The following is a 24,352-nucleotide window of genomic DNA, read 5'->3' as shown; positions in this document are numbered from 1 at the left end:
CCCCCCCCCCCCCCCCCACCACAACCACCTCGATCAGTATCTTTAACTTCAATGTTTGGGCACGTAAACTAACCATGCGTACCAGGTCTGGTCCATAGATTCCGGCTCCCTTAACCTAACATTCCATTCGGCTTTTCTGACCCCACAACCAAGCATAACATTCGAGCTGACCATCGCCCCAAAACACTGCAACTACCTGGGTAACCTGCACGGTGGGTGCGCAGCGACACTATTCGACGTACTGTCGACGATGATTCTACTGGGTGTCTCAAAACCAGGCTTCTTTGAGCTAGGGGGCGTGAGTCGGCATCTGAGTGTTACGTATCTGCGGCCTGTGCCTATGGGAACCAGGGTGAGGCTTGTTAGTAAGGTTGTCAATATGGGGAAGAGGCTGGCGTTGATGAGATCGGAGATTGTGAGAGTGTATGATGATGGGAGGGAGGAAGTTTGTGTTGTTTCAGACCATGACAAAGCGAATACAGATCCGGAGGTTAAGATGTAGATATAGACTAGGTAGATAGAGCGCGCTGGGTTGTTATGATACCTCTTTGATTGTTCTCTGTCTACCGCGCTCTAATGTCTCTAAGAGCACATGCTGGTTTGATTCCAGCTCTACAAGCAGCCTATCCAGGAAAAGATAAAGATGGGCTGTTCAAACGATACGACGGAAGCAAAACAAAGACGGTGGACATTATCGCTCCATTCAAAAGCATCCAAGTGATAGTATATTAATCCCGATATGGGTTTGAGATATTTACTCCTGGGCGAGAGTTTGGCCCTCTCGGAGACCTTCAACGACAAGCTCTTCGCCAGTCGCACGGCGGTAAATGTCCCGCACGTCATCTAGGGATGTCAGTACTTAACACTACTCATTTGCTCTACATAGGGCTAAAGAACTTACCAGTAGTGGTCTCAAAGTGAGATGTGGCATCGTAGCTCTTCGAAATGAAGATGTTGTCTTTCTTTCCATCTTCCAGGGGCTGGTAGAGCGGAATGGGAGGCGGGAAGAACTTCTCTTCAATATCACCCAGGCGTTCGAACCCTGGCTCCAGTTCAAGGTGGTGGTTGGAGTCAGTCTCGGCGATGGTCGAGACGATGGCAATGTAGTAGCCTTTGGGGCAGACGTTGTGTGCCGATGAGACCATTGCAACGTAAATATCACGCTTGCGTCCAACCTGGGACTGGGGAATGATCAGCTGGAGGGAGTCGCTGCCATCGGTCTTGTCGATAGGATGCTTTAAGATGCAGATAGCCTTGAGCAGGTAGCCGGAGACAGAAACCTTGCCGGGGAAGTAGGATGGGTCTGCGATGATCTTCTTTGTCTTGGTCTCGAACTTCATGGTTTCGCCGCCATCTTCGCGGTCCTTCATTGTGGCCTTGATGCCGGAGACCTTTCCGTTCTCATCATACAGAACTTCGTCAATATCGGTGTTGAGCATGTAGGTACCTCCATAGATGGCGGAAAGACGGGCAAATCCCTGAGGGAGCTCGCCTAGTCCGTACAGGGGGTAGATGTATGGTGACTTGCCGTAGCGGGCCATCGAGTTCACGTATAGACGGATGCGGTTGATGGCGTCAGAGGCCGTTCCCGGGCGGTTGATGTAGTCGTCATCCTGGTAAAGCGCCATCGAGTGGCCAACGAAGTCACGGGTATTGTCTTCTAGCGAGAACTTATCATAAACATCCTTCATCGTGCACGTGGCAATGTTCAGACCTAGACTGTGTTAGCGCCATCAATGGTTTGATTTGAAGTACACACCCTGGTGAGTAGATGGGTCGTCCTCCTTGAATTCACCAACCCACTCGAGGAACTTCTTGGCCCTTCGCTTCTCGAACATGCCCATGAGGGACGAGCGCAGAGCTTCGCCTGCGTCGGAGGGCACCTTGGCCACCGTCGCCTTGGGTCCCTTGCCCTGCTGAACGTAGCTACCAGCAATCTGCTTGAACTCGAGGTATCGGGTGACATCAGTCGAAACGAGGATGTTTGTCAACTCGCCATTCGCCATCAACAGCTTGGGTACCAAATCCACGTTCCAGTCGTTGACGCGGCCATACTTCTTCCAGGGTTCCTCGCCGGGCCGGACATTGCCGTATTTCTTGAAAAGCTGCAGAAGAGAAAAAAAAATTAGATTGGAAGTATTCATGAGGCAACCACACTTACAGTCTCAATGTTCACGGAAGCAGCTTCACTGGGTTGGCGTTAGCAGGCTGTTTCGTAGCCATGGAGCGGGGTTGCCAACTCACCCTCCGTAATGATCATTGCGATCGATATGGAGGACCTTATTGCCCTTGACACTAAGAACACTATTGTAATATACGATTAGCTGACGTCGAAAAGGCTATATGATAGAAGGGTAAGGGACCTACCCAGACAGCACACATTCCGTCAGTCCTGAAGGGGGTGGTGAGCTCTAGCACCTAGCAGCGGGGTAATTTGGTGAGGTACATACCGGTGCCGAGGACTATAACATCGTATTCGGGAGCAATCTCATCCATGATGCAAGTGATGCTGAAAGAGATAGAGCACTCGAAGATATGGCAGAAAAGCAGTTGTTCAAGAAAGAGGGGACAAGTTGAGAGGATGCGTAGATGATGAGCTGGGAGCTTAGCGGTGTGGTGGAAACGACACTGACTAGGCCCGGCTAACTATACACGATCATCCTCTCCTTTTACACTCCTGGGGACTTGTCTTGGACAAATTACGTTCTCCACTCTTATTCTATCTATATGTTCTCGGCAAATAGTGTACGATCTATTGAGCGTGGAAACTATCTTCGTGTCATGACAATAACTCCTGAGTCCAACCCCTTTTCCGATCACCGCGCCACATCCTGTTTCAGCATACAATGCCAACTCTATGAAGTGATCCTAAGTGGTTTCGCTTCTGAACTGACCTTGAGCAGTCGAAGTTCTTGGTTCTGTTCAGCACACAATGCTGATTGTGAATTCGGATTGAAAGAGCTTCAATCACATAACACGTTGATCCTTTGGGTTAAAGCAATGTCCCCTTTGACTGTCCCACTTCAGCCCATGGTCAAAAAAACTCATCAGAGTCAGGACTGGACTTTGACTCCTTTCTATGCAATGATTGTTTGACCTGCTATGTATATTATCCCATTTGACAAAGATGAGAATGGCTGAAAGCTTTCGACAGAGGACAATGCAAGTCCAGCTCGATTAGGCCTCTACAGCCTATATCATGCACAGCTTGCCATTAGAAGCGCTACTAGACCCGAGTACTAATACTCACACTGTAAGTGCCATGCCTTGCTACGAGCTCGAAAACATGTGCGCCCAGTGCCGGAAGCACTACATGCTTCTTGCCCTTGAAGCCCCCGATATAACCTCTGGAAGACACCCGCTAGCTCTGTACGAACGCACTAGGGATACATACCCTGCGGTCTTTACGGCCCAATTCCGTGTTGGCGACCCTGAAGAGACCATCAGAAGACTTTTTAGTGAAGTTCAGCAGCGTGCCTCCCAACTCTTCAAGAAAACTGTCCATGTTTATGCGGACGTCCGGATTTATTCGTTCAGATCCCCGGCGCAGCCCCCTGCAGTCTGGGCTAGCTTTCTCATTGACTTTCCAGTCCTGGTTCAAGTTGATCAAGATTTAAAGGATGCTATCTTTGGTGATGTTGCTCCGCATGCTCAGGCTGTAGGCTGGTCTGAAGGCATTCCTCTTGGTATGGAGGAAGAGGACTCGGACCTAGACCCAGACGAGCAGGATGACTTGTGCTTGTTCCGGTTACAGTGGTTCATGAAGAGGCTTACACACTTCCCTGGTGATGTCCGGCTTTGAATTCTTTTGCCTGCTTAATTGACTCGACATCTTGTTCTCGTTTTGATAGACAATCAAGATACAATCAGGGTACTGTGTTTTCTTTCATGATTTGGCCCTCGTCTCTCACTATCAAGTAGCTACAATTTCTAGCATATATTCATAGACTTTTTGTCTCTGGTAGCATAGCTCACAAGTACTGATTCGCTACAGAAAGGGCATATTATATAGCTCAGTGGAAAGTTTGAGCAATATCCAAAACAGATATTATTTGTGCTGCTAAAACTACACATAGAAAGTACAGGTCTTAGAAAAGAGAAAGTCCAGAAAGGTACGCAATGATCTCTGAAACATCACGCTGACTCCTCAGTATCCTCGTTTTGAGGTCGGTAGCCTTTCTTATAAAGATTCTGAGCGTCCTCCCAAGCATACCACCTTTCTCGGAGAACGTGCTTAATGTTAAGTTGCGTGACGCGAATCTATGTGGCACCGTCAGTTTTCATCATATTTCAGGACTTAAGGAAATCATACAGTGCGAAGCCGCTGGTTGGCTTCCCATTCTCCGTAGCCTGCCTTTAGGCGCTTCCTCTCCAAATTTGAGGTGGCTATACGGTTCTTTTCTTTGAGACAAACCCACCACAGGCTGTGGAGATCTTCCCAGGACTTTTCGCGAAGTTCTTGGATCGACCAAGACCGACCTGCACCTCGTAAGAAAACCGCGTATACTTACGGCTAGAGGTGTATCTAGACTAACCATGTGCGTTATCATATTCGGGAGTGCTCAATGCTGAACGATCCTTGGGGAAGAATCCCCAGAGTCCATGATCCGGCGTGCTTTCACGCTTCTCGAGTTTCTCAGGAGAAACAGGTTTGGGCAGTGGGTATTTTGACGCTCCCAGCTTGAACCTTGGTCCGGTTCGGTGAATCGCAGACACAGCACGGGACTTGTTTAAATCTTTCCCATGGCCGGCTGCCGGGGCGGTTGACGAAAAGTTCGAAGTCTGGACGGACGACCGGTTCAGGGGGAAATGGAGAGACGGCGCGAGGTACGGGGGAGGCAATTCGACCAGCGGAAATGCTCCGAGCTGGCGAGACAGCCGCACGACGGATTGGCGATGCATGGTGACCACAACAGCCCTGATCTGGTCAGACAGATTGAGAGGTTGAGACCGAGTTTCTGGGGCGGCGAGAGCTGACTTTTCGGCGGCTAGGTCATGTGATGTGCCAGCATCTGAGCACGGTTGATATAAGGGAGCAACGCAGATGGAGCTTGAAAATAAACTTGGTCAGAACGCAGCAGCGCTATTTACGAGCTAGTGATTGTTCTGGTCATGCTGTGCAGGTGTTTTCTATCCGGAGTTGTCAATGCGGACTGCGCAATGCTTTTTGTAAATAACGTCGAGGTCATATTATGCTAGTTAGTTCTATGCCTACACGAAGTCACCTCTTCTAACTTGCCAATCTGAGAGTGGATGCGATAGCGATTATGAATAGCTATACTGAGGTACAATATTGTCTAAATGTGTCTAAATGTGTCTAAATGTGTCTAAATGACTGTATAACGCCGAGTCGTAAGAACGCAACAATGATGTCCGTGCACAGTTTAAACGCGCGGCTAATATCACCCACTCCACTTACTTTCCAAAGCCGTCGCAGCAGGTGTGGGCAAACGAGACATCCTTGAAACCACTCCGATCTTCGAAGCTATCGGAATTCTGCGTACGAACTCAGCCTCGATTCTCGACTTCCACATTCCCCCAATATCGACTGCCCTCAAAAGGCGAGAACTCACCATGAATAGGCCAGGTTCGTCAGTTTCGATTGTTCCCTTCATCTCCTTGTCGTATGGGCTCGGCCATGGCCATCTGCTTCGGGTTTCTGGTGCATTCGGTTTTCTTTAGAGCGGGTTGTCTGTTTGGTTCAGAGGATTTTTGCGCGAAGGAAGGCTTTGTCTTATTCCGCTGCCTCAATTGCAACATCTCTCACAAATGGTCTCTCCGCCTGCGGCCGACACACTTCGCACCGTTTCCCTCCCCCCGCCACCGGTTCTTGTCCAAGCATACGCACTGTTACTACAGCCTATATTAATGCCTCCTTGTCGTTTCGCTATCCCCGCTGACGGTTTTTGATACCCTAGGACCGGGTCCGCAACCCCTACGAGCAATGTCAGGGTTCCCCGCACAGCAACAGACTCAAGCTCGAAATGCGACGTTGGCGTCATCACGCTTGCCCAACGGTAAAATTAGTATGACTACGCGATGATTCGCTTGGTTGGTTGCTAGGGTAGTTTTCGAGACTGACGCCGGAGGGTTCAATAGGCAGCGGAGCGAACTGGAATTTCAACCTACCCGTGAGTGGAACACCGGGGATACAGGGTAACCAGCAACGTAACATCGGAACAATGGGGACTTTTGCGCAGAGCCTCAGCGGGTCGCAACCAGCTACACCACTGGATTTATCGTGAGTATTTATCTTAATAACTCCAGACTCATGCTCTATTGATTGGCGCTAACGTGTACCCGTCACTTCTATTCAGCGACTTTCCTTCATTATCCGGAGCTCCTTCGCAGTCGCAAACACAGAGTCCAGCGCATCTAGTATGGGCGAATGCCAGCCAACGTGGCGTGCAACAGACTCCTGTCCAAAGACAGCAGCACCCCACCTCGCAAGCCCCTTCGCGAGGGCCGCAAACACAAACTCAACTTGCACAACAGCAAAATCAATCGTCGCACGATGATGTATTCCCGTCGGGATCTCAGTTTGCCAATCGGTTAGACGACTACAGGAATGGTGGCCAGGGAATCAGTGGTCAGTTGAGCGGTGGTGCGCAACCGCAGACGGGGAACATTGAGGAATTCCCTCCTCTTGGCCGGAATATGCCTGCCGATATTGGCCAGGATCGCAGGAGTTCATTAATGCAAGGTGCCGGGTTCGGTGCGTTCAATACCAACTTGCCCTTCACTGGCGTCAATCAAAACCAGGCACAGAATCGAAACGTGATGGGAAACTCGATCAGCGGCCAAGAACGGATAGCTTCACCGGGAGTAACGAACTCATCAGGTAGGGCGCCCCCACTCACACACACCGAGTGAGCACTGATCTCGTCCTCTAGGAATTGCGTCGTCACGGTCGCCAGTCAATCATCAGACAGCTAATGGTATTCCAGGACTGGAAAAAGAGGACGCCAATAATGCCGGGGTATCAAGCCAGCAACAGTCGATACCCGCGGCCCCAGGACTTAGCCGGCCGTCACAGGACACCGGAACCGAGCAACAGCCTTTAACGGAGTTGAGCGAGTTGGATAAGTTTGGGCTAGCGGGCCTCCTTCGGATGATTCATAGTGATAGTGCCGACGTCGCTAGCCTCGCGATCGGACAGGATCTAATGACATTGGGGTTAGATCTAAACCAGCCGGAGTATGTTTCCCTCAAGTACAGGAATCCACTTTAGAGCTAAGATCGTGTTAGACCTCTGCACTCGACATTTGTTTCTCCGTTCGTCGCGTCAGTGCCAGGCGTACCATTAGAGCAGGACTTCGATCTTCCATCCTGCTACAGTGTTGCAAACGTTCAGCCGCTGCAATCAAGAATGACAAGCTTCAGCGATGAAACACTCTTCTACATCTTCTACAGCATGCCTAGAGACGTCATGCAAGAGGTTGCTGCAGAAGAGCTCATGGGTCGGAAATGGCGCTATCACAAGATCGAGCGATGCTGGTTAACGCGGGACGACTCATACCCTGGCCCTGTGGATGTGGAACGGGGTGTCAGCGAGCGGGGTGTCTACTTAATATGGGACCCCGCAACGTGGAAGAAAGTCAGGGTAAGCTTGTTGTAAGCCCTCTACATCTGTTTCCATGTTAACAACTCGCATCACAGCGCGAATTTATCCTTCGCTACGAGGACCTGGATAACCGAATGGATCCAAACCGAACATTGTCGCGAGTCGCATTTCCGCAGCATGGGTCATAATCGCCTGAGTTCGGTGGGTAGGAGTATACGTAGGACGGTACAGTGATCAGCAACGGCGTTTGGTCCACTTCCTGGCTGGCAGTTCCCTTATGGTTATCCGGGTAAGGTGTACCATGCTTGCTGAAACAGGCTTTTTTTTTTCTCACGAACCATGTGACGATTGGGATAAATAGGGTATCTATTGAGACCAATTAAATGGATTGCATGGGACTGGTGGCACTAAGCTGTGCTACTATGCAGTGGATGCCATAAGGGCCCTAACTGACTCAGTTCTTCCAAAATATACGTGTGCACATCAATGGGTAGAAAGCTGAGAGAACTAAACCATTTTGCAGCCCTTAAGCGAAACTGGCCAGCGGATTGGCAAGCTCCGACTAGTTATCTAATTAAGGCGTCTAGATTATGAACATAGACGCGTGCGGGCTTTTCATTTTCCAGACGCCTCACTGCCTGACCAAACACACCCCTATTTAGCATCCGCCTTTCCCAGAGTTTTTCAAGACCCTCGTGCAACACCGTGAGCGAGCCTTGGTCCAACTGAATAAGTTCACATTCTGCCAAACCGGCACTACTTTCTGAAGCTAGTGAGACGTGTCTGCCGGGGTTTGGCCCTTCAGAGAAGTGGACGCGAGTACCATGCTCGACCGTTTACACAAGGGCGAAAACTACAACGGTCCAATGACTGCCCCATGTCTACTTCGAAGGTTGGACCATTTTCTGATCCAAGGTAATATTTCAATCATATGCTCGTCCGGCGAGAGCCGCCATCGGACTCACTAGTTTGGCGCGAGAATATTCCGACTGCTGGCTGTTTTTAATAGTATTGGCAATACAGCAGTCATATTCGAAGGAAGGTAGAAGAGCAAGGCAGTAGCCAGCCAAAGCTTACTATACGGAATACCATTTTTCAGGCCCGGTGACGCTCCGCAAGCTTGCATGACTAGTGAATTTCTTTTTTCAAGAGCGTCAGGAATGTCGTTTGTTATGGTCGTGCTGGTATGAATATCGGTGGCAGCGGGAATGTATACTAAAGGAACTTGGAGTGACCGTACTTTGAAGAGATGACCAAGATCTGAAAGATATGAGAGCTGGGGGAATCCTTAGGGTTTGTATGTCATTCTCGAAGGCCGTTGATGTAGTAAAGTACTGTGGTGATTCAGTCCATTGGTGAGACAGGCAATAGTAGGATCCCACGTTTCGGAGAATTCTCGCTGTTGTTGTTGTTCAGGAGTCCATTATTCAATAAAGTCACAGGCCAAAGCCTCAGTGAGGTAGCTATAACCACCTAAGTCGGTTGGATGTGAGGCGCGAGTAGTAATGAAAACGAAGCATGTTTGAGGCTAAATGTCAGTCGAGGGCTATGCTTTCTGTACTCCGTATGCCCTGTGTAGTATGACTATACAAGGCTGACGGATGAAGATATGGGCATAGCAGCTACGACCACTTAGGCCACCATTTCCTGAGAAAATAAGTGAATATAGCCCCAAGTCCTCCCAAGTCAAAACGCAGGTCCAAAATATGCGTCATTAAAGAGGTGGGTATACGGAGTACTTTCTGAATATAACAGAGGAAGGGTATTGGGAATACGCACGTGATACCCCTCAGCTGGGCCGTTATCTCAGCAGCGCTAAACTGCAAGCGGGAATGCATCAACACATGATCCCGCCGCCAAAACATCTCCCGCAAAACAACTCGGGGCTGCTCCCTCATGCTGCGGATTCTCAAGTTGACGGGCCCCGTCTGCTTTCGGAACCATGAGGATCACAGAAATAATCATTGACGTGAGGCATTTTCCATAACATACCATTCAGTGCCATCGAAGGTTCGATCACTAATCCGGTCGCAGGGCTTCAAATCGTACGCTGTGCGTACAGTGATTTCAGGATGGTATGTGGCGGACTTTCGTTGTCATCTACAGATCGCAGAATTTGCGACCGTGTATAAGTGGATGTTAACTTCGATTCCTAGGGATGAATCGTTCAACTCAATCACTGGCCTAAACGGCAGTGGTAAATCCAACATTCTCGACGCCATCTGTTTCGTGCTCGGGATCACAAATATGAGCACAGTTCGAGCGCAAAACCTCCAGGATCTCATCTACAAGCGCGGTCAGGCCGGCGTTACCAAAGCGAGCGTGACAATCGTTTTTGACAATAGGGACACCGCGAAATCACCGATCGGGTTCGAAGAATATGCGACCATCTCCGTTACGCGACAAATTGTTCTCGGCGGGACTAGCAAATACCTCATTAACGGGCACCGTGCCCAACAACAGACCGTACAAAATTTATTCCAGAGCGTGCAGTTAAATATCAACAATCCAAACTTTTTGATTATGCAGGGACGGATTACGAAGGTGCTCAATATGAAAGCGGTGGAAATCCTGTCGATGATTGAGGAGGCGGCCGGAACAAGAATGTTTGAGGATAGGCGGGAAAAGGCGGCGAAGACGATGGCTAAAAAGGACCTGAAATTACAGGAAATTGAAGGTTTATTAAAGGAGGAAATTGAGCCGAAACTCGAAAAACTGAGGGCTGAGAAGCGAGCTTTCCTTGATTTCCAGCAGACACAGAATGATTTGGAGCGATTGACCCGCCTTGTGGTTGCTCATGACTATCTTAGGAGCGGCGACCGACTCCGTGCTTCTGGCGAGGAATGCGAGAAAAAGAAGCGAAAGATCCAGGCACTGGAAGATAACACGGCGAAGCTCAAGAGCGAGATAGCACACATGGAAGAAGATGTAAAGCGGGTCAAGGCGGTTCGGGACAAGGAGCTACGCAAAGGGGGAAAATTTCAGGCCCTTGAGGATGAGGTCAAGGCTCATTCTCATGAGCTAGTCCGTTTGACGACTGTTTTTGACCTCAAAAAGGCGAGTATCGCTGAAGAGAAGGAGAAGAGCAAAGAGCTCCAGAAGTCAGTGAAGGACCTCGAAACATCACTCAAGGAGAAAAAGAAGATATATGATAAACTGCAGGCAGAATATGATGCGGCGAAAGCGGAACTTGATGCACAAACAGCCGAAGTCGAACAGAAGGAGGAGTTGCTCCAGACTTTGCAGACCGGTGTCGCTTCGAAAGAAGGCCAAGAAAGCGGATATCAGGGTCAATTACAGGACGCCCGGAACCGTGCGAGCAACGCCGCTACAGAACAAGAACAGGCGAAGCTCAAGATTGCGCACTTGGAAAAGAGGATCAAGGAGGAAGAACCGCGAGCCAAGAAGGCTAAGGAGCAGAATTCAGGGCTTCTAAAAGAACTCGAAGGCCTCAAGTCTCAGGCCAAGAAATTGGAATATGAGCTCTCGAAGTTAGGTTTTGAGCCTGGGCGCGAGGAGCAGCTATATCAAGAACAGAGCGGGCTCCAGAAAGAAATCCGTGAATTGCGCCAGAGAGCTGACGGTCTTCAGAGAAAGGTTGCCAATATCGAATTCAACTACTCTGATCCCTACCCGAACTTTGACCGATCCAAGGTCAAGGGTCTTGTAGCCCAGCTTTTCACTGTGGACAAAGAGAAGCTCCAGGCTGCTACAGCTCTGGAAATCTGCGCTGGCGGTCGCCTGTATAATGTCGTTGTTGACTCTTCCGATACTGGTACGCAGCTTCTTCAAAAGGGAAAGCTCCGCAAGCGTGTGACCATTATTCCTCTGAACAAAATTTCTGCCTTCCGAGCGTCTGTAGAGAAGATTGGGGCTGCGCAGAACCTCGCTCCAGGAAAAGTCGACTTGGCTTTGTCGCTCATTGGATATGATGAAGAAATTACTGCAGCCATGAATTACGTTTTCGGCAACACTTTAATTGCCAACGATGCTGAGACAGCGAAGCGGGTGACCTTTGATCCTTCTGTTCGTATCAAGAGCGTTACTCTTGACGGTGATGTCTATGACCCGTCTGGTACACTCTCCGGTGGTAGCGCGCCCAACTCCAGCGGCGTGCTTGTGACCCTGCAAAAGCTCAATGAGATCACAAGAGAGATTCGAAGCAAGGAACGGGTACTAGCTGCGTTGGAAGAAACAATGAAGAAGGAAAAGAAGAAGCTCGATGCTGTCCGCTCCATCAAGCAAGAATTAGACCTGAAGAATCACGAAATCAAGCTCACGGAGGAGCAGATTGGTGGCAACTCATCTTCTTCGGTACGTCTACGCTCATTTTCAATACACGATATTGCTAACCTCGCCAGATCATTCAAGCTGTGGAAGAAATGAAAGCGAACATTGAACAGCTAAAGCAGAACATCTCTGACGCAAAACTGCGCCAAAGCGAGGCATCCAAGGATATCAAACGGATCGAGAAGGACATGAGAGAGTTCAACAACAACAAGGATAGCAAGCTCGAAGAACTTCAGACTACCCTGAACGCTCTCAAAAAGAGCCTGTCGAAGAATTTGACTTCAGTCAAGAACCTGCATAAGGAGCTCCAGGCTTCCAGGCTCGAGTCGGAGCAAGTAGGGAGCGATTTGTCGGCAGCCGAGGAGCAATATGCTGAAAGCGAAAGCACGTTGAAGGCTCAACTGGAGGAGGTAGACTCGCTCAAAAGAGAGCAGGCTCGGATCAAGGTACCGTGGCTTCCTCAATGTCGTTGAGATTAATTAACTCTTGTCAGGACGCACATGACATCGCCCAAGCGCATCTCGATGACGAAAGGGCGAAATTAACGGGTTTTGACGACGAGCTACGGGACCTTGAACAAACGATGCAGTCCAAGAACTCTCAGATCACTGAGGAGGGCTTGGAAATGCAGAAACTTGGGCATCAGTTGGAAAAATTACAGAAAGAGCAGAACGCCGCCGAGCAGGCAGTAGCCCACCTTGAGGCAGAGCACGAGTGGATTGCGGACGAGAAGGACAATTTTGGGCGCCCAAACACGGTATACGACTTCAAGAACCAGAACATAGCCGAGTGCAAGGCTACACTGCGCAACGTCACGGAACGGTTCCAGGGCATGAAGAAGAAGATCAACCCTAAGGTCATGAACATGATTGACAGTGTTGAAAAGAAGGAAGCGGCCTTGAAGAACATGATGAGAACTGTCATTCGTGACAAGAGCAAGATTGAGGAGACCATCATCAACCTGAACGAGTATAAGAAGGAAGCTCTCCACAAGACGTGGACTAAGGTCAACGCTGATTTTGGCCAAATCTTCTCGGAGCTCCTGCCCGGCAGTTTCGCCAAGTTGGACCCTCCTGAAGGCAAGGATATTACCGACGGTCTCGAAGTCAAGGTGTCTTTGGGTAAAGTGTGGAAGCAGAGCTTGACGGAATTGAGTGGTGGTCAACGATCGCTCATTGCCCTCTCTCTGATCATGGCTCTCCTGCAGTTCAAGCCCGCACCAATGTACATTCTCGACGAGGTTGATGCTGCGCTGGACTTGTCCCACACGCAGAACATCGGCCGTTTGATCAAAACTCGCTTCAAGGGGTCACAATTCATTGTCGTCTCACTTAAGGATGGCATGTTCCAGAACGCGAATCGGATTTTCCGGACAAGATTCAGCGAAGGTACAAGTGTTGTACAGGCTCTCACGCCGGCGGACTTGAGGTAGCCTGACTAGTGGGACTCGGCAACAGCTCGCTTTTTTCGTGTTAATATTTCTCTTGTTGCTCTCGGGTTGGTATGGTGGCATCTGGGCTAATGCTGGTGTTCTTCTGGTGGATGTTTTCGGACGTTCTGGAATAGCATTGTGATTATTTGTTGATAGATTGATGATCTACGTTTAATGAGACATAAGCTCCGTTTATGCTGCTGACTGACGTTGGGGCCCCGTGCCGATAAGGTACCCGTTTGTTCCGCTCCGACCGGCTCGCCGTCATCCATTTCCCGCTCGTGGCTCCTTGCCATCCCCTCTCACCACTCAACCTAATCTATCCCTTCCCAAACGTCAATCCTATATTCAGTCTGTGCTATCCTTCCGATTTTCTTTGTGTCCCTGTTCCTACAAACGTCTTTCTTCCACTTTTCGAGCCGACGCGACGGACAGTTCATGCGATAGCGCCGAACACCACTCCAGTAACCGTTCAGCAAAGCGTTATCTCCCCCAAAACCTCACACCTAACTGCAACTTGAAACCATTAATACATATTCTCACTACCTTCCGTGCTGATTCCACCAACGGATAGCGACCCGTCAATCTCCCAACACAGCGGACTACTGCTCACCCGCCCACTATGCCGGACGAGGAACCCACGCTCAACATTCCTTCCCTCTTAACTCTCGCCGTAGTCTCGTTCTTCGTGATTCGATGGTTTTTCAAGCGTGATGACGACAACAGCGCGCTCGGTGGCTCGCGCGGCCGCGCCCGCGGAAATGTCGTTGACCCAGCACAAGTCGAACAAATATCCCAGATGTTCCCGCAGCTCAGCACGCGCGAGATTATGTGGGATCTACAGCGGAATGGCGGCAACGCGGCTGCGACGACTGAGCGCGTTCTCTCGGGGAGGGGCTTAGACGCGGTATGTTCATATCCTGGCGCTTGTGCGCCGCTGGTGGCCATGCGCTGGTTCATCCGTAAGACAAAACGAGATGCTAACTATAACTGTATTGTACTATAGCCTCCTCCATCTTTCCAACCATTAATTGCTATTCCGCCCACCGGTGTCCCCGCCCAGCCTGCGCCTTCATCCGCGCCGTCTAAATCTGACGGGCAAGACTTGATTACACGGTACAACCTGTCCGCGAAGATCGCAGAGGCTGGCGGTGCTGAGCCTGAGTCTGGGTCTGATTCGAAACCGTCAGCTGGAGGCTGGTCGCAGAATAAGGAGGAACGGCAGCGCCTGCTACAGAAGCGGAGAGATGACATGATTCTGGCTGCGCGAAGGAGGATGGAAGCGAAGCAACAACAGCAGCAGAGTGCCCAATAGCGGGCAATTTCTATCGTACCTGTCTGCATCAGTGGGTGACTTGATTTAGATTGTTTTGTTTGGTGGATCTTTGGCTCTTACATCTCTACTACCCCTTCGCTGCGCGCCTGACTGCTGAAACTATGATAGCCTACTCCGTCTGCATAGTTTTGCGGCTACGTCTACATGTATTCATGTATTTAACTTAAAGAGACAGTTGACCTGTGCCCAGCCGCTTCGCCAGTTGCGAACAGCCCTCTTTTATCCTTCTTTCTTTCTTTTGTATGGTTATTCTCATGTTTGTTATCCATACTGGACCGGACTACCCCATCTTGGACTCTACAACACAGCGTCGCATGCTCATGGTGTTAAGTTGAATTAGATTATTCAATCAACTGCATTCAGAAAGGAGAGGTAGGGTATATATACACTCGAAATCCATCATAGGCGAAAGAACGCTGCCCCATGTATTCTTTTTCCAAACTCCAACCCAACTTGCAAGAGAACCATGAAAGCCATTTCAAATCAGAACTCCATCTCATCGTTATAGTCCTGCATGTCGTCGTATTCACGATTCGTCGCATCCGCTAGCTGTTCCCGACGAGCCTGCTCCTTGGAAGCTCCAATCCGTCTGATATACATTAACAGGGGCCCTGAGCAGTAGATGAGAACAACATACCTTAACCCATCAACTACTCCGCTGATAAACCCCCTCCCCTCACCAATTTCCATAGCCCCAACCCCCGTAAGCGCCACACCTCCTCCAGGGCCCGCCGCATCATCCAACACTTCAACGCCGGACCTAATCTTCGCAGATCTAACCTCTCTCAACTCCTTCAACAACCTTCTCGTCTGATCCGGATCTACAAGATCATCGGCCGCAGCATCCAGCAACATAGTTCCTACCTCCAGCCAATGAAACGGTAGTGTAGGCGGCTCGCTCTCGAAGGCATCAAACGCCTGGTCTTGCGCGACATTCTGCGGCAAGAACGGCGGGGTTGCGTAGTACTTGGTACCCTCGGGGGTGAACCGCGGGCGGGCGGTTGATTTTTTATAGCTGCGTTCGCGCAGACTCGGTTGGCCTGGGAGGGGTGGAGGTGGGGAGAACGCGTGCTGGTAGGCCTGGTCACGGGTTTCGATATCCAGGATCAGTGACAGTGATTCCGGATGTAGCCAGGGTGGTGGAAGGATATTTGCGCGGCGTTGGCGCTTCAGCAGGAGGGCGAGCCAGAGGGGAACGTTTGTACGGCGGGGTGGAATGAGGGGTGCGACGGGACCCTAGATTGATATCAGATTCTGGATGATTATAGGTATAAGGGAAACGTACACCTAAGAGCTCGAGGCCCTCTAAGCGCTGCCGAGGGACGATTGTAACCAGCTCCATTTCGGCCAGGAAGGAGATCTCCGGGGGCGTGATGCCCCGCGGGAGGGGGAAGGCCATTGACCGTCGGGATAGCGTCCAATGGGTACGAGAAATCGGATGAAAAGATTAGACTCAGGGCCAGTGATACATGACTTCGCTTGACTTAATTCACGTATAGCTGTAGTTGCAGGCCAATAAAGTGGTAGCTGAAATGTCGAAGTACGGTTTGTACTGTTTGCAAGCGGTACCATACCGTCGCTAGCAGAAGCAACTGTTTCCTCCTGGTGGTTTGCCCTCCCACTCGAACCATTGCACCTTTGAATGGTCCATTGAGAACTATGAATGCTCAACCTCGGTCGGCCCTGGCCCTAGCAGCTCGCTATGCCGTCCCCTTCGGGCTGCTCTTGATCCCTATCTGGATGACCCAAGTCAACTCCGTCGTCCCCGAGCCATACCTCGATGAAGCATTCCATATCCCCCAAGCGCAAGCATACTGGTCGCATCAATGGACACAGTGGGATCCCAAGATCACTACTCCGCCTGGACTCTATCTCTTCTCGTACGCCGTCTGTGCCCTTATCCTTCTCCTTCGCGGTTCCCCCGAACATCTAGATCCCCCGGCACTCCGGGCGACCAACGCGGCGGCCGCAGCTGTCTTGCTCCCCTTGAGACTGCAGACCGCACTCGACACTGTGCGGAAGCAACGGAATACCCGTCCTTCTGGCGCCTGGTTAAGCCATACGGTGCTGAACATCTGTCTATTTCCGCCGCTGTTTTTCTTCTCGGGATTGTACTACACTGATGTCCTAGCGCTGCTGGTGGTTATTGAGGCGTATAATTGGGATTTGAGTCGCGGGCGGCCGAACGCGGTGAAGCTTGAGACGGCGGTGTTTTTGGTACTTGGGGTGCTGGCACTGCTTTTCAGGCAGACGAATATCTTCTGGGTATCGGTTTTCTTCGGCGGATTGCAGGTTGTGAGGAGGCTTCGTAGGGTTACGAAGAATTGCGAATCGACCAACGTGGCTGATATTTTGGCTGCTGGGTCCAGAAATGAGCTGTATGACCCCTTGGTCTTGGATGCCTCCCTTGTTGGTAAGTACTCTCTTTTCCCTGCTTGAATAAGAACTGATGGAGCGCAGACTATGTCAAGACCGCCGCTTCTCTTTGCTCTGTTGCGTTGAATAACTTAGGGTCTGTGATTACCTCGCTGGTCCCGTACCTGATCATTCTGGCCACATTCGGAGGATTTGTTCTGTGGAATGGCAGTGTTGTTATGGGCCACAAGGAGTTCCATACGGCCAGCTTACACATAGCTCAGATGTTGTACATCTGGCCCTACTTCGTCTTCTTCTCGTGGCCTCTTCTTCTGGTCCCAATGGCCAATATCGTCCTTCCCAAATTCATGCTGCCGAAATTCCTCAATCAAGGCTTTCCGGCTTCGCGGAGAAGGCTTCCAAGTCTTCTGACTGTGTTGATCATCCTTCCAATCATGCTCGCTGTGGTGCATTTCAACACCATTGTCCATCCGTTCACCCTTGCCGATAATAGGCACTACGTCTTCTACGTATTCCGCATTTTGCTGAATTCTCATCCGTATACGAGATATGTCGCTACTCTTGTCTACTTCCTCGGCGCGTGGATGATCATCTCCGCCATGGGTTATTCACCTGTCACGGCTGCTCCTGGGTTGGCTTCAGTCGTTAGAACGCAGGCACCGCCCGCGTCAGCGACCTCGGCAGAGGAGCGAACCGAAAAGACGCAAAAGCTGGAGCGCAAGCAGAAAGGCTTTAAAAAATCGGCCCAAGTGGCCTCTTCAGCTCCTGCCCCAATCGACCCTAAAGTCCTCGCTGACCTCCAAGAGCATATTAGGCGGCGCCAACGACTTGAACATGAGACATCCCGCGTGAGCTTTGTTCTTGTTTGGCTGGCTGCCACAGCTCTATCACTCATCAGCGCTCCCCTCGTTGAACCACGATACCTCATTATCCCCTGGGTAATGTGGAGGCTTCATCTACCACCATCTCCAACGCCAGTGATTTACCGTCGGGCTAGCGATGAGAAGGATCTTGAAGCGCGGATCGCGGTCAACTTCCCCTTGTTTCTTGAGACGGTGTGGTTCTTGCTTGTTAATGTGATTACTGGGACGCTTTTCCTGCGGGGTGGTTTTGAATGGCCGCAGGAACCGGGGAAAGTTCAGCGGTTTTTGTGGTGAAGAATAGATTCATGTAAAGCTTTACTATAGAGTGTATATTGGAATTTGAGCTTGCCTTTATCCAGTATGCTTGTTCCAATATCAGCTCATTCTTTGGGCGTTACTTTCTCATCGTAATGCTTGGTCGGTGATAGACTTAGATTGAACCGCTCAGTTCAGACTGAAAGGGGACCAGCATTAGTACATTTGTTGATTTTTCCCAATTTGCATCTGTGAATAAACTCACCAATACCCATGCATGTTTACTTGCATGGAGACGGGTTAGGGTACGTGGTAGCGGCTTCCAGCCTTGGCTGTTATCTTATCGCTCTCCGCATAGACTGCACTTTTTCCCTTCTCCAATTACGCCATCATGGACAACCATCCAGTAGATCGTCCGGCCAAACGCCCTAAGATATCATCTCATTCAGAGCCAGAAAACCTCAAAAACTCATCACTGTCTGACATCGCCTCCCTCCGCCGCTCTATAACACCCCCGCCGGCGCGTTCTGAGCGTCCCAGCGTCAGTACCACCTCGGTCATTTCCCCGCACCAGCACTCAGATCAAGACATTAACAAGGCCAACGCTTCCCAAATTATACCCTCTCCTATCCAACTAAACCATATCAGCGACTTCAGCGACTCGCTAAGGAACAATGACGACACCGTCAAACTGCGGGATATCCTGGGTGACCCGCTCATCCGCGAATGCTGGCAATTCAATTACTGTTTCGATGTGGATTTCCTCATGGACCAGTTTGATGAGGATGTTAGGAATCTCGTGAGAGTGAAGGTTGTGCATGGGTCATGGAAGAAGGACTCCGAGAATAGGGTGCGAATTGAGGTGAGTGTCACCTTGTTCTCGTCCTCAATGGAGGCGGGCTAAGTGTGGATGGGGGCAGTAAGCTAATGGTCGTTCTGTCTCAGAAAGCATGCCAGCGATATCCGAATGTTGAGCCCATTGTGGCGTACATGCCTGAACCGTTTGGGACGCATCACTCGAAGATGATGATTCTGCTGAGACATGATGATTTCGCTCAGTATGTTTTTTGGCCAGTATGTGGGAGTGCTCAAGGCTGACCAAGTAGGGTTGTGATTCACACCGCGAATATGCTTGCCGGCGACTGGGGGGATATGTGTCAGGCAATCTGGCGTTCGCCTCTACTTCCGCTCACGGACGGTCATGAAGACAAAAATTCTACTGCATGGGGCACAGGGGCGCGGTTTAAGCGTGACCTACTTGCGTACTTGAAGGCGTATGGCGTGAAGAAGACAGGCCCATTAGTTGAGCAGCTTGGAAAGTACGATTTTAGTGCTGTGAGGGCTGCTCTGATCGCGAGTGTTCCTTCTAAACAGAAGGTCGACGCCTCGAGCATTGATGGCAATAGTAAAACTAAATGGGGATGGCCGGCTTTAAAAGAAGCTCTGCGTAATGTCCCCTTACGTGAAAATGTAGGCGCTGATGGTACAGCTACAGTCCCACATATTGTTACCCAGGTACGATCTCGGCTTCGTTAATCAATCACAGTCTAAATGCTAATGCTGTCAACTAGATATCCTCCATCGCAACCTTAGGCCAGACGGACAAATGGTTAAAAGACGTGTTCTTCAACGCTCTCGCCGCATCCAGTTCTTCAACGAAGACCCGGCCGCGATATTCAGTAATCTTCCCAACAGCCGAGGAAATCCGGCGCTCGCTCAAGGGCTACGGCTATGGCGGGTCCATCCACATGAAACTGCAAAGCGCCGCGCAGAAAAAGCAGCTCCAGTATTTACGGCCATATCTGTGTCATTGGGCGGGCGACGTATCGGGGCAGGCCCCCAAGCGTCTACAGGACGCCGGCCGTCGTCGCGCAGCTCCACATATAAAAACCTACATACGATTCGCAGACCAGCATATGCGAAGTATTGATTGGGCGCTCGTCACCTCTGCGAACCTCTCAACGCAAGCGTGGGGAGCGGCCGCTAACGCGGCTGGCGAAGTGCGCGTCTGCAGTTGGGAGATCGGGGTGCTAGTGTGGCCGGAGTTATTGACTACAGAGCCGCAGGGACAGAGAAAGCACCAACAGCAGTCGAGGTCGGTGGCTATGGTGCCGTGTTTCAAGAAAGATAAACCAGACCCTTCGTCGAAGGTGGGCAATGCAGCGCCGGCGGCTCTGATCGGATTTCGCATGCCGTATGATTTACCGTTGACCCCATACAGCACACAGGACGAGCCGTGGTGTGCGACCATGTCTCATATCGAGCCCGACTGGCTTGGGCAAACTTGGATAGTAGATATATAAACGTATAACACGACGCACAGAACAGCATAGCTTCATTCCATCATCACGGTCAACTACCGTACTGGTAATGTCATAAAGATAGATGACATAAATCTTATCCAATGCAGTCTTTATCCTCCAGTCTCCCTAACCCTTATGCGGTATCATGGCATTCACGCCGTTAGTTGGTTCCGATCGACTCGAGGAGAGCGTTGACCTTCTGGATGTACAGAGCCTGGGCCCGCTGCTGGCTGATATCCTTGATCTCCTTCCACGCGTTGTACTTGTACTTGGCCTATTCGTTGTTAGTCTACCACTTATCCATAGCTCACTATCATATTGGGAAGCAGAACGGCGGGTAAAGACGAACTTCAAATGAGAAAGCACCCGGCGCAGCAGGCTCCTCGTTCTTCGAGCGCTTGAAGAATGCATACAACTACAACGAAGCCATAATGTTAGCCTGTTCTCATCCACCTAGCAACCCACCCAACCAAACATGGGGCAGTAAGTACCTTCAGCTTATCATCATTCCCGGGAGAGCTCTTCAACTCCTTGACCAGCTCCGTCGCGTACTCAAAGCCCGCAGTCAGGGCTTTGCTCTGCTCGGCGTCCGAGACAGTAGCATCGTCGCCACCGGACAGGATAGCCTCGATGGCGGAGCTAAGGGCATCGGCGTTGATGGCAGCGGCGAGCTCCTGCACCTTGGCGGAGTACTTCTCCTTGTTCTGGGAGGCCGTAAGGGCGGCAGTGAAGGTAGGGACGGACATCTTGGTAGCTCTTTGTTGGAACTGGTTTGGGTATTTGAAGGAAGGGAAGAAAGATGAATAGAGAGAGGTTGTGCTGGGAGAGAAGGGGCTCGGAAAAATGGTGGGGTGTTGGTGTTTTGGTGGGGTAAATAGGTTGGTCAGCTCTACCTTGCTGGGCTGTTCTACTCCAATCTTCTTTCTATGAGTGTCAAATTGTTATGGATTGCAAGGTTTTAGTGCTGGGGGTGGTTTTACGACCGTTTTGTTTCGTTCTCTCATCTAACAACTTGCGTAGTAGCACGGTCAGATACATATTTCCATGTCCAAGTCGGTATTGGATCACAAGGAACCAACACATGATAATAATAACTTCCCGAGGTTAAGGGCGACGTCATAATACTTCCAACTTTCCCTATACCTCTGAGCGACAATGTATGGACGGCAAGTTCATCACTCTTTATTCTAGTAGATCCGCAGGGAGGTGGCGAAAACGAGTGTCGCGCCCGAATCGCGCATGAATATGACCGGTCAATCAACCGTCTACCTTCGCACTAGGGTCATGATTCCTTGCCTTTGCAGTGGCCAAGATCGTCTCTTACGGGCTCAAGGTAGTGAAGAGCGACTATGAAGGTCGTGGACTGAGTCGGATTTGAAACTGTTTATGGCTGGTATACTATTGTTGAGAGTCTGGTTTTGAACAAGTCCAGGTGATATAACAGGTAAGATTCTAGCCTAACTCCAAGATTGTTCAGGAATATATACGAAAAATGTTCTTTAAGCCAGTGCTCTGTGGATTATGTTCAGTGAAGGCTATGGGGCAAGACAGGCAATACGAGGCATTGTGATTGTCGAAGTCGGCGGCCAGCTCAGACTCGGAAAACTTGAGATAATCCATCACTATGGCTGGCCAATTTAGTTTCTTCCAGATCCCCAGGGTGCTAGCTCTCTTTTAGATCTAGAAGCGGCTGGCACTATTAGTGTGCTGCTGAGATAGACGTTCAGAGCACCGCTTCACATCCATGATGCCCATATGACAGACATGCATCGAAGATAATGGCAGGTCAGTAGCGGCATCAACAGGGTATTTCCATCCCACAAATCTGTCTCAACCAAACAAGGAATGATCTTTCTCCCGCTTGTTTCGCTGCCGTTGAAATCTCGCAATCATTGTCTCCCTGTTCCTCTCTGCAGTTGCGTTCTCATATGGGCCTTGCGCTTCCTCTACATCCAAGCAATGATCTACCCCTTGAAAACGACTACCAGGTATGTAGTATCCTGCGTCAGCCTCATCTGATAAGACCTTACGATAAACAGAGCTTGGTATCCAGCGATACACTATTCTTAGAAAGCTGCGTCGGCATTACTGGGGTCTGAGGAGATCCGCAGACAAACTAGGCATGGCGTGGAACTGGCAGAGAGTATATCTTTGGGTCGTTGATGTAGCTGTCCTTTCCAATCAGGTTCGAACGAGTTCGCGCAGGGCACTGTGTAGGACAGGGGAGGGGAAAGTAGTAACATTATGAACCCATGACCACTTCCTCGCGAGAGCTGGGAATACTATACAGGAACATACAATGGACTCCGACATTGGTTGCTTCTTCTCATTTGGTAGCCGCGCGAGGGAATGAAGTGTAGGGCAAGTAGAGGGGGAAAGCGTGAACAAGTCACAGCATTAAAAGCGCGAGGGCTGTCTCTATCAAGTGCCATTGGCTAATATAGGTACAAGAAGAAGATCTGTGGATGTGGAATGTTAGGTTCACCAGCATATTTCGATTCCTATTCCAATTCGAATCTCGTTAGGTATCTTAACTTGACTTACCCGGCCCAGTGCAAAACCATTCCCGTTGATAGATACTGATTTATGCCATATTGGGACTGTCATCATATATTCTGCAAACAAACCTCTACAAGACCAAACCCACCAACATTGTTTCCCACCCCGTCCACCCCCTTAAACGAGACGAACCCCTCATACGTCGGCTGAAATGGCTGACTCGCATTACAAAACTCTTGGTCGTCCCTGATTGCTTCGATGTACAGCCTCGTTCCGTCTGGAAGTGCAATAGTCCAGTCTAAAGGATATGTGCCTCCGCACCCGGGTGATGTCCAAGTTCTGCCGGACGGGGTGAACTCAGTTACGGAGAGGACTTGCTGTTGGCCTGCTAACTGTTCAAACCCGAGCACTGTCGCGAATTGCACGCGGGGGTTGGAGTCGTAGTCCCAGATCCACACGGAGATTTTGGAGGGTCGAAACTGCGAATTTTTCTCATTGTTTCGATGTTCGGGACGGTCGTAGTGCAGCTGGAACCAAGTCCAGTTCTGCGATGCTGCAGAGCCGCTTGGATCTATTCCACTGGCAAAGACGACTTGTCGGTCATACCAGGTCAGAGAGCGGACGGGGTCAATGGTCAGCCTAGTATCATTGACAACAAAGTTTCCCATAGTAATGCCCCCAACAAGTGACCACTCGTACGTCAGGTACGGACCCCAAGTAAAAGTGCCTGAGCCACCGTTCAAGATGACAGGTGAAGAAAGCTCAAACGTTAAGTCGAATTCAAAATCGGACGTACTCCACGTCCGCATGGCAGCGAGGGTATCTGCAGGGTCCACCGCCTCAAAGCCGTACGTTGGTAACGTGATATTTGCACCGTTGATGTGTACCGAGACTGGATCGGCCTCTGAGCCCTGGTATGCATATTGCCGGTAGTAACTGGGATTGCTGACGTCAAGGATGGAGTATCTATAGTAACCGGGCCCTGGGTTTCCGACATGCGAGACGATGAAGTAGGGTCTGTTGTCTGAGGCGTAGATGTACGAGGATGCCCACCATGAGTTGCCAGCTGCGGCGACAACGCTCTGGGAGGTGGCCAGGTCTAGCGTCAGAGGGAGGCGTTCCTGTACGCGCATGCCATGTCAGAAGAAGCGCTCTGGTTGTTCAAGGAGACTAACATAGTCATGGACATTGAAGCCCTGGGTATCCGGCTCGAAGTCCAAGGCCAGAACAAGAACAAGGCTCTCAATCACAACTAGTGTGCTTTCAAGTGGCAGGAACTTCATCTTGATTGCCAGAGGTAAGTGGTTAGATTGTGCTGGCTATGCCCATGTTTTTACCCTGTGGTGAGAAGAGGCTTTGCTGAGGCACGGCTTCGTGACCATAAGCGTAGCATCCCTCACTCGAGTCGACATTTATTTGAATAGATAGGAATAG

The 24,352-nt window shown here is 50.4% G+C and overlaps 11 protein-coding genes across 11 annotated transcripts, besides 1 other annotated feature; 6 read left to right on the top strand and 5 right to left on the bottom strand.

Moving 5' to 3' along the window:
• Nucleotides 1-24,352: part of a sequence feature (contig 1.101 1..209568(-1)) that runs on past the window's edge.
• Nucleotides 681-2,598, bottom strand: ANIA_05895 (protein gdiA). The gene is made up of 7 exons (XM_658407.2): nucleotides 2,451-2,598; nucleotides 2,368-2,392; nucleotides 2,245-2,304; nucleotides 2,162-2,189; nucleotides 1,760-2,105; nucleotides 902-1,714; nucleotides 681-843 (listed from the first exon to the last, which is right to left on the bottom strand). Exons 1-7 carry the CDS (start codon nucleotides 2,494-2,496, stop codon nucleotides 755-757), a joined length of 1,407 nt encoding a protein of 468 aa, XP_663499.1. The 5' UTR covers nucleotides 2,497-2,598; the 3' UTR covers nucleotides 681-754.
• On the top strand, nucleotides 3,287-3,802 carry ANIA_05896 (uncharacterized protein; the record flags this gene model as incomplete). Its single annotated transcript, XM_658408.1, has 1 exon — nucleotides 3,287-3,802. One exon carries the CDS (start codon nucleotides 3,287-3,289, stop codon nucleotides 3,800-3,802), a length of 516 nt encoding a protein of 171 aa, XP_663500.1.
• mrpl4 (mitochondrial 54S ribosomal protein uL29m) lies at nucleotides 4,028-4,902 on the bottom strand (the record flags this gene model as incomplete). The annotated part of the gene is made up of 2 exons (XM_050612549.1): nucleotides 4,028-4,479; nucleotides 4,536-4,902. 2 exons carry the CDS (start codon nucleotides 4,900-4,902, stop codon nucleotides 4,307-4,309), a joined length of 540 nt encoding a protein of 179 aa, XP_050467057.1. The 3' UTR covers nucleotides 4,028-4,306.
• Nucleotides 5,484-7,752, top strand: ANIA_05898 (CCR4-NOT core subunit CDC36; the record flags this gene model as incomplete). The annotated part of the gene is made up of 7 exons (XM_658410.2): nucleotides 5,484-5,587; nucleotides 5,919-6,026; nucleotides 6,100-6,241; nucleotides 6,318-6,841; nucleotides 6,894-7,197; nucleotides 7,414-7,603; nucleotides 7,660-7,752. The coding sequence occupies exons 1-7, from the start codon at nucleotides 5,575-5,577 to the stop codon at nucleotides 7,750-7,752; spliced, it is 1,374 nt and encodes a 457-aa protein (XP_663502.2). The 5' UTR covers nucleotides 5,484-5,574.
• ANIA_05899 (condensin subunit SMC2) lies at nucleotides 9,507-13,388 on the top strand (the record flags this gene model as incomplete). The annotated part of the gene is made up of 5 exons (XM_658411.2): nucleotides 9,507-9,533; nucleotides 9,599-9,639; nucleotides 9,721-11,878; nucleotides 11,926-12,300; nucleotides 12,348-13,388. 5 exons carry the CDS (start codon nucleotides 9,507-9,509, stop codon nucleotides 13,284-13,286), a joined length of 3,540 nt encoding a protein of 1,179 aa, XP_663503.1. The 3' UTR covers nucleotides 13,287-13,388.
• Nucleotides 13,688-14,601, top strand: ANIA_05900 (uncharacterized protein; the record flags this gene model as incomplete). Its single annotated transcript, XM_658412.2, has 2 exons — nucleotides 13,688-14,193; nucleotides 14,293-14,601. Exons 1-2 carry the CDS (start codon nucleotides 13,909-13,911, stop codon nucleotides 14,599-14,601), a joined length of 594 nt encoding a protein of 197 aa, XP_663504.1. The 5' UTR covers nucleotides 13,688-13,908.
• psf2 (DNA replication protein PSF2) lies at nucleotides 15,106-15,964 on the bottom strand (the record flags this gene model as incomplete). Its single annotated transcript, XM_658413.1, has 3 exons — nucleotides 15,106-15,211; nucleotides 15,260-15,858; nucleotides 15,908-15,964. 3 exons carry the CDS (start codon nucleotides 15,962-15,964, stop codon nucleotides 15,106-15,108), a joined length of 762 nt encoding a protein of 253 aa, XP_663505.1.
• Nucleotides 16,282-18,155, top strand: alg10 (dolichyl-P-Glc:Glc(2)Man(9)GlcNAc(2)-PP-dolichol alpha-1,2- glucosyltransferase; the record flags this gene model as incomplete). Its single annotated transcript, XM_658414.1, has 2 exons — nucleotides 16,282-17,035; nucleotides 17,083-18,155. The coding sequence occupies 2 exons, from the start codon at nucleotides 16,282-16,284 to the stop codon at nucleotides 18,153-18,155; spliced, it is 1,827 nt and encodes a 608-aa protein (XP_663506.1).
• Nucleotides 18,508-20,487, top strand: ANIA_05903 (tyrosyl-DNA phosphodiesterase 1; the record flags this gene model as incomplete). Its single annotated transcript, XM_658415.1, has 5 exons — nucleotides 18,508-18,978; nucleotides 19,062-19,174; nucleotides 19,223-19,631; nucleotides 19,688-20,407; nucleotides 20,440-20,487. 5 exons carry the CDS (start codon nucleotides 18,508-18,510, stop codon nucleotides 20,485-20,487), a joined length of 1,761 nt encoding a protein of 586 aa, XP_663507.1.
• Nucleotides 20,432-21,179, bottom strand: ANIA_05904 (uncharacterized protein). Its single transcript, XM_658416.2, has 3 exons — nucleotides 20,911-21,179; nucleotides 20,769-20,834; nucleotides 20,432-20,693 (listed from the first exon to the last, which is right to left on the bottom strand). Exons 1-3 carry the CDS (start codon nucleotides 21,163-21,165, stop codon nucleotides 20,580-20,582), a joined length of 435 nt encoding a protein of 144 aa, XP_663508.1. The 5' UTR covers nucleotides 21,166-21,179; the 3' UTR covers nucleotides 20,432-20,579.
• On the bottom strand, nucleotides 22,250-24,201 carry ANIA_05905 (uncharacterized protein; the record flags this gene model as incomplete). The annotated part of the gene is made up of 5 exons (XM_658417.1): nucleotides 22,250-22,400; nucleotides 22,718-22,854; nucleotides 22,964-22,998; nucleotides 23,067-24,039; nucleotides 24,094-24,201. The coding sequence occupies 5 exons, from the start codon at nucleotides 24,199-24,201 to the stop codon at nucleotides 22,250-22,252; spliced, it is 1,404 nt and encodes a 467-aa protein (XP_663509.1).

Source organism: Aspergillus nidulans, chromosome I (genome assembly GCF_000011425.1).
Source record: "Aspergillus nidulans FGSC A4 chromosome I".
NCBI lineage: Eukaryota > Fungi > Ascomycota > Eurotiomycetes > Eurotiales > Aspergillaceae > Aspergillus > Aspergillus nidulans.
The sequence above is the reverse complement of the archived record's forward strand: the minus strand, read 5'-3'. Positions and strand labels throughout refer to the sequence as shown.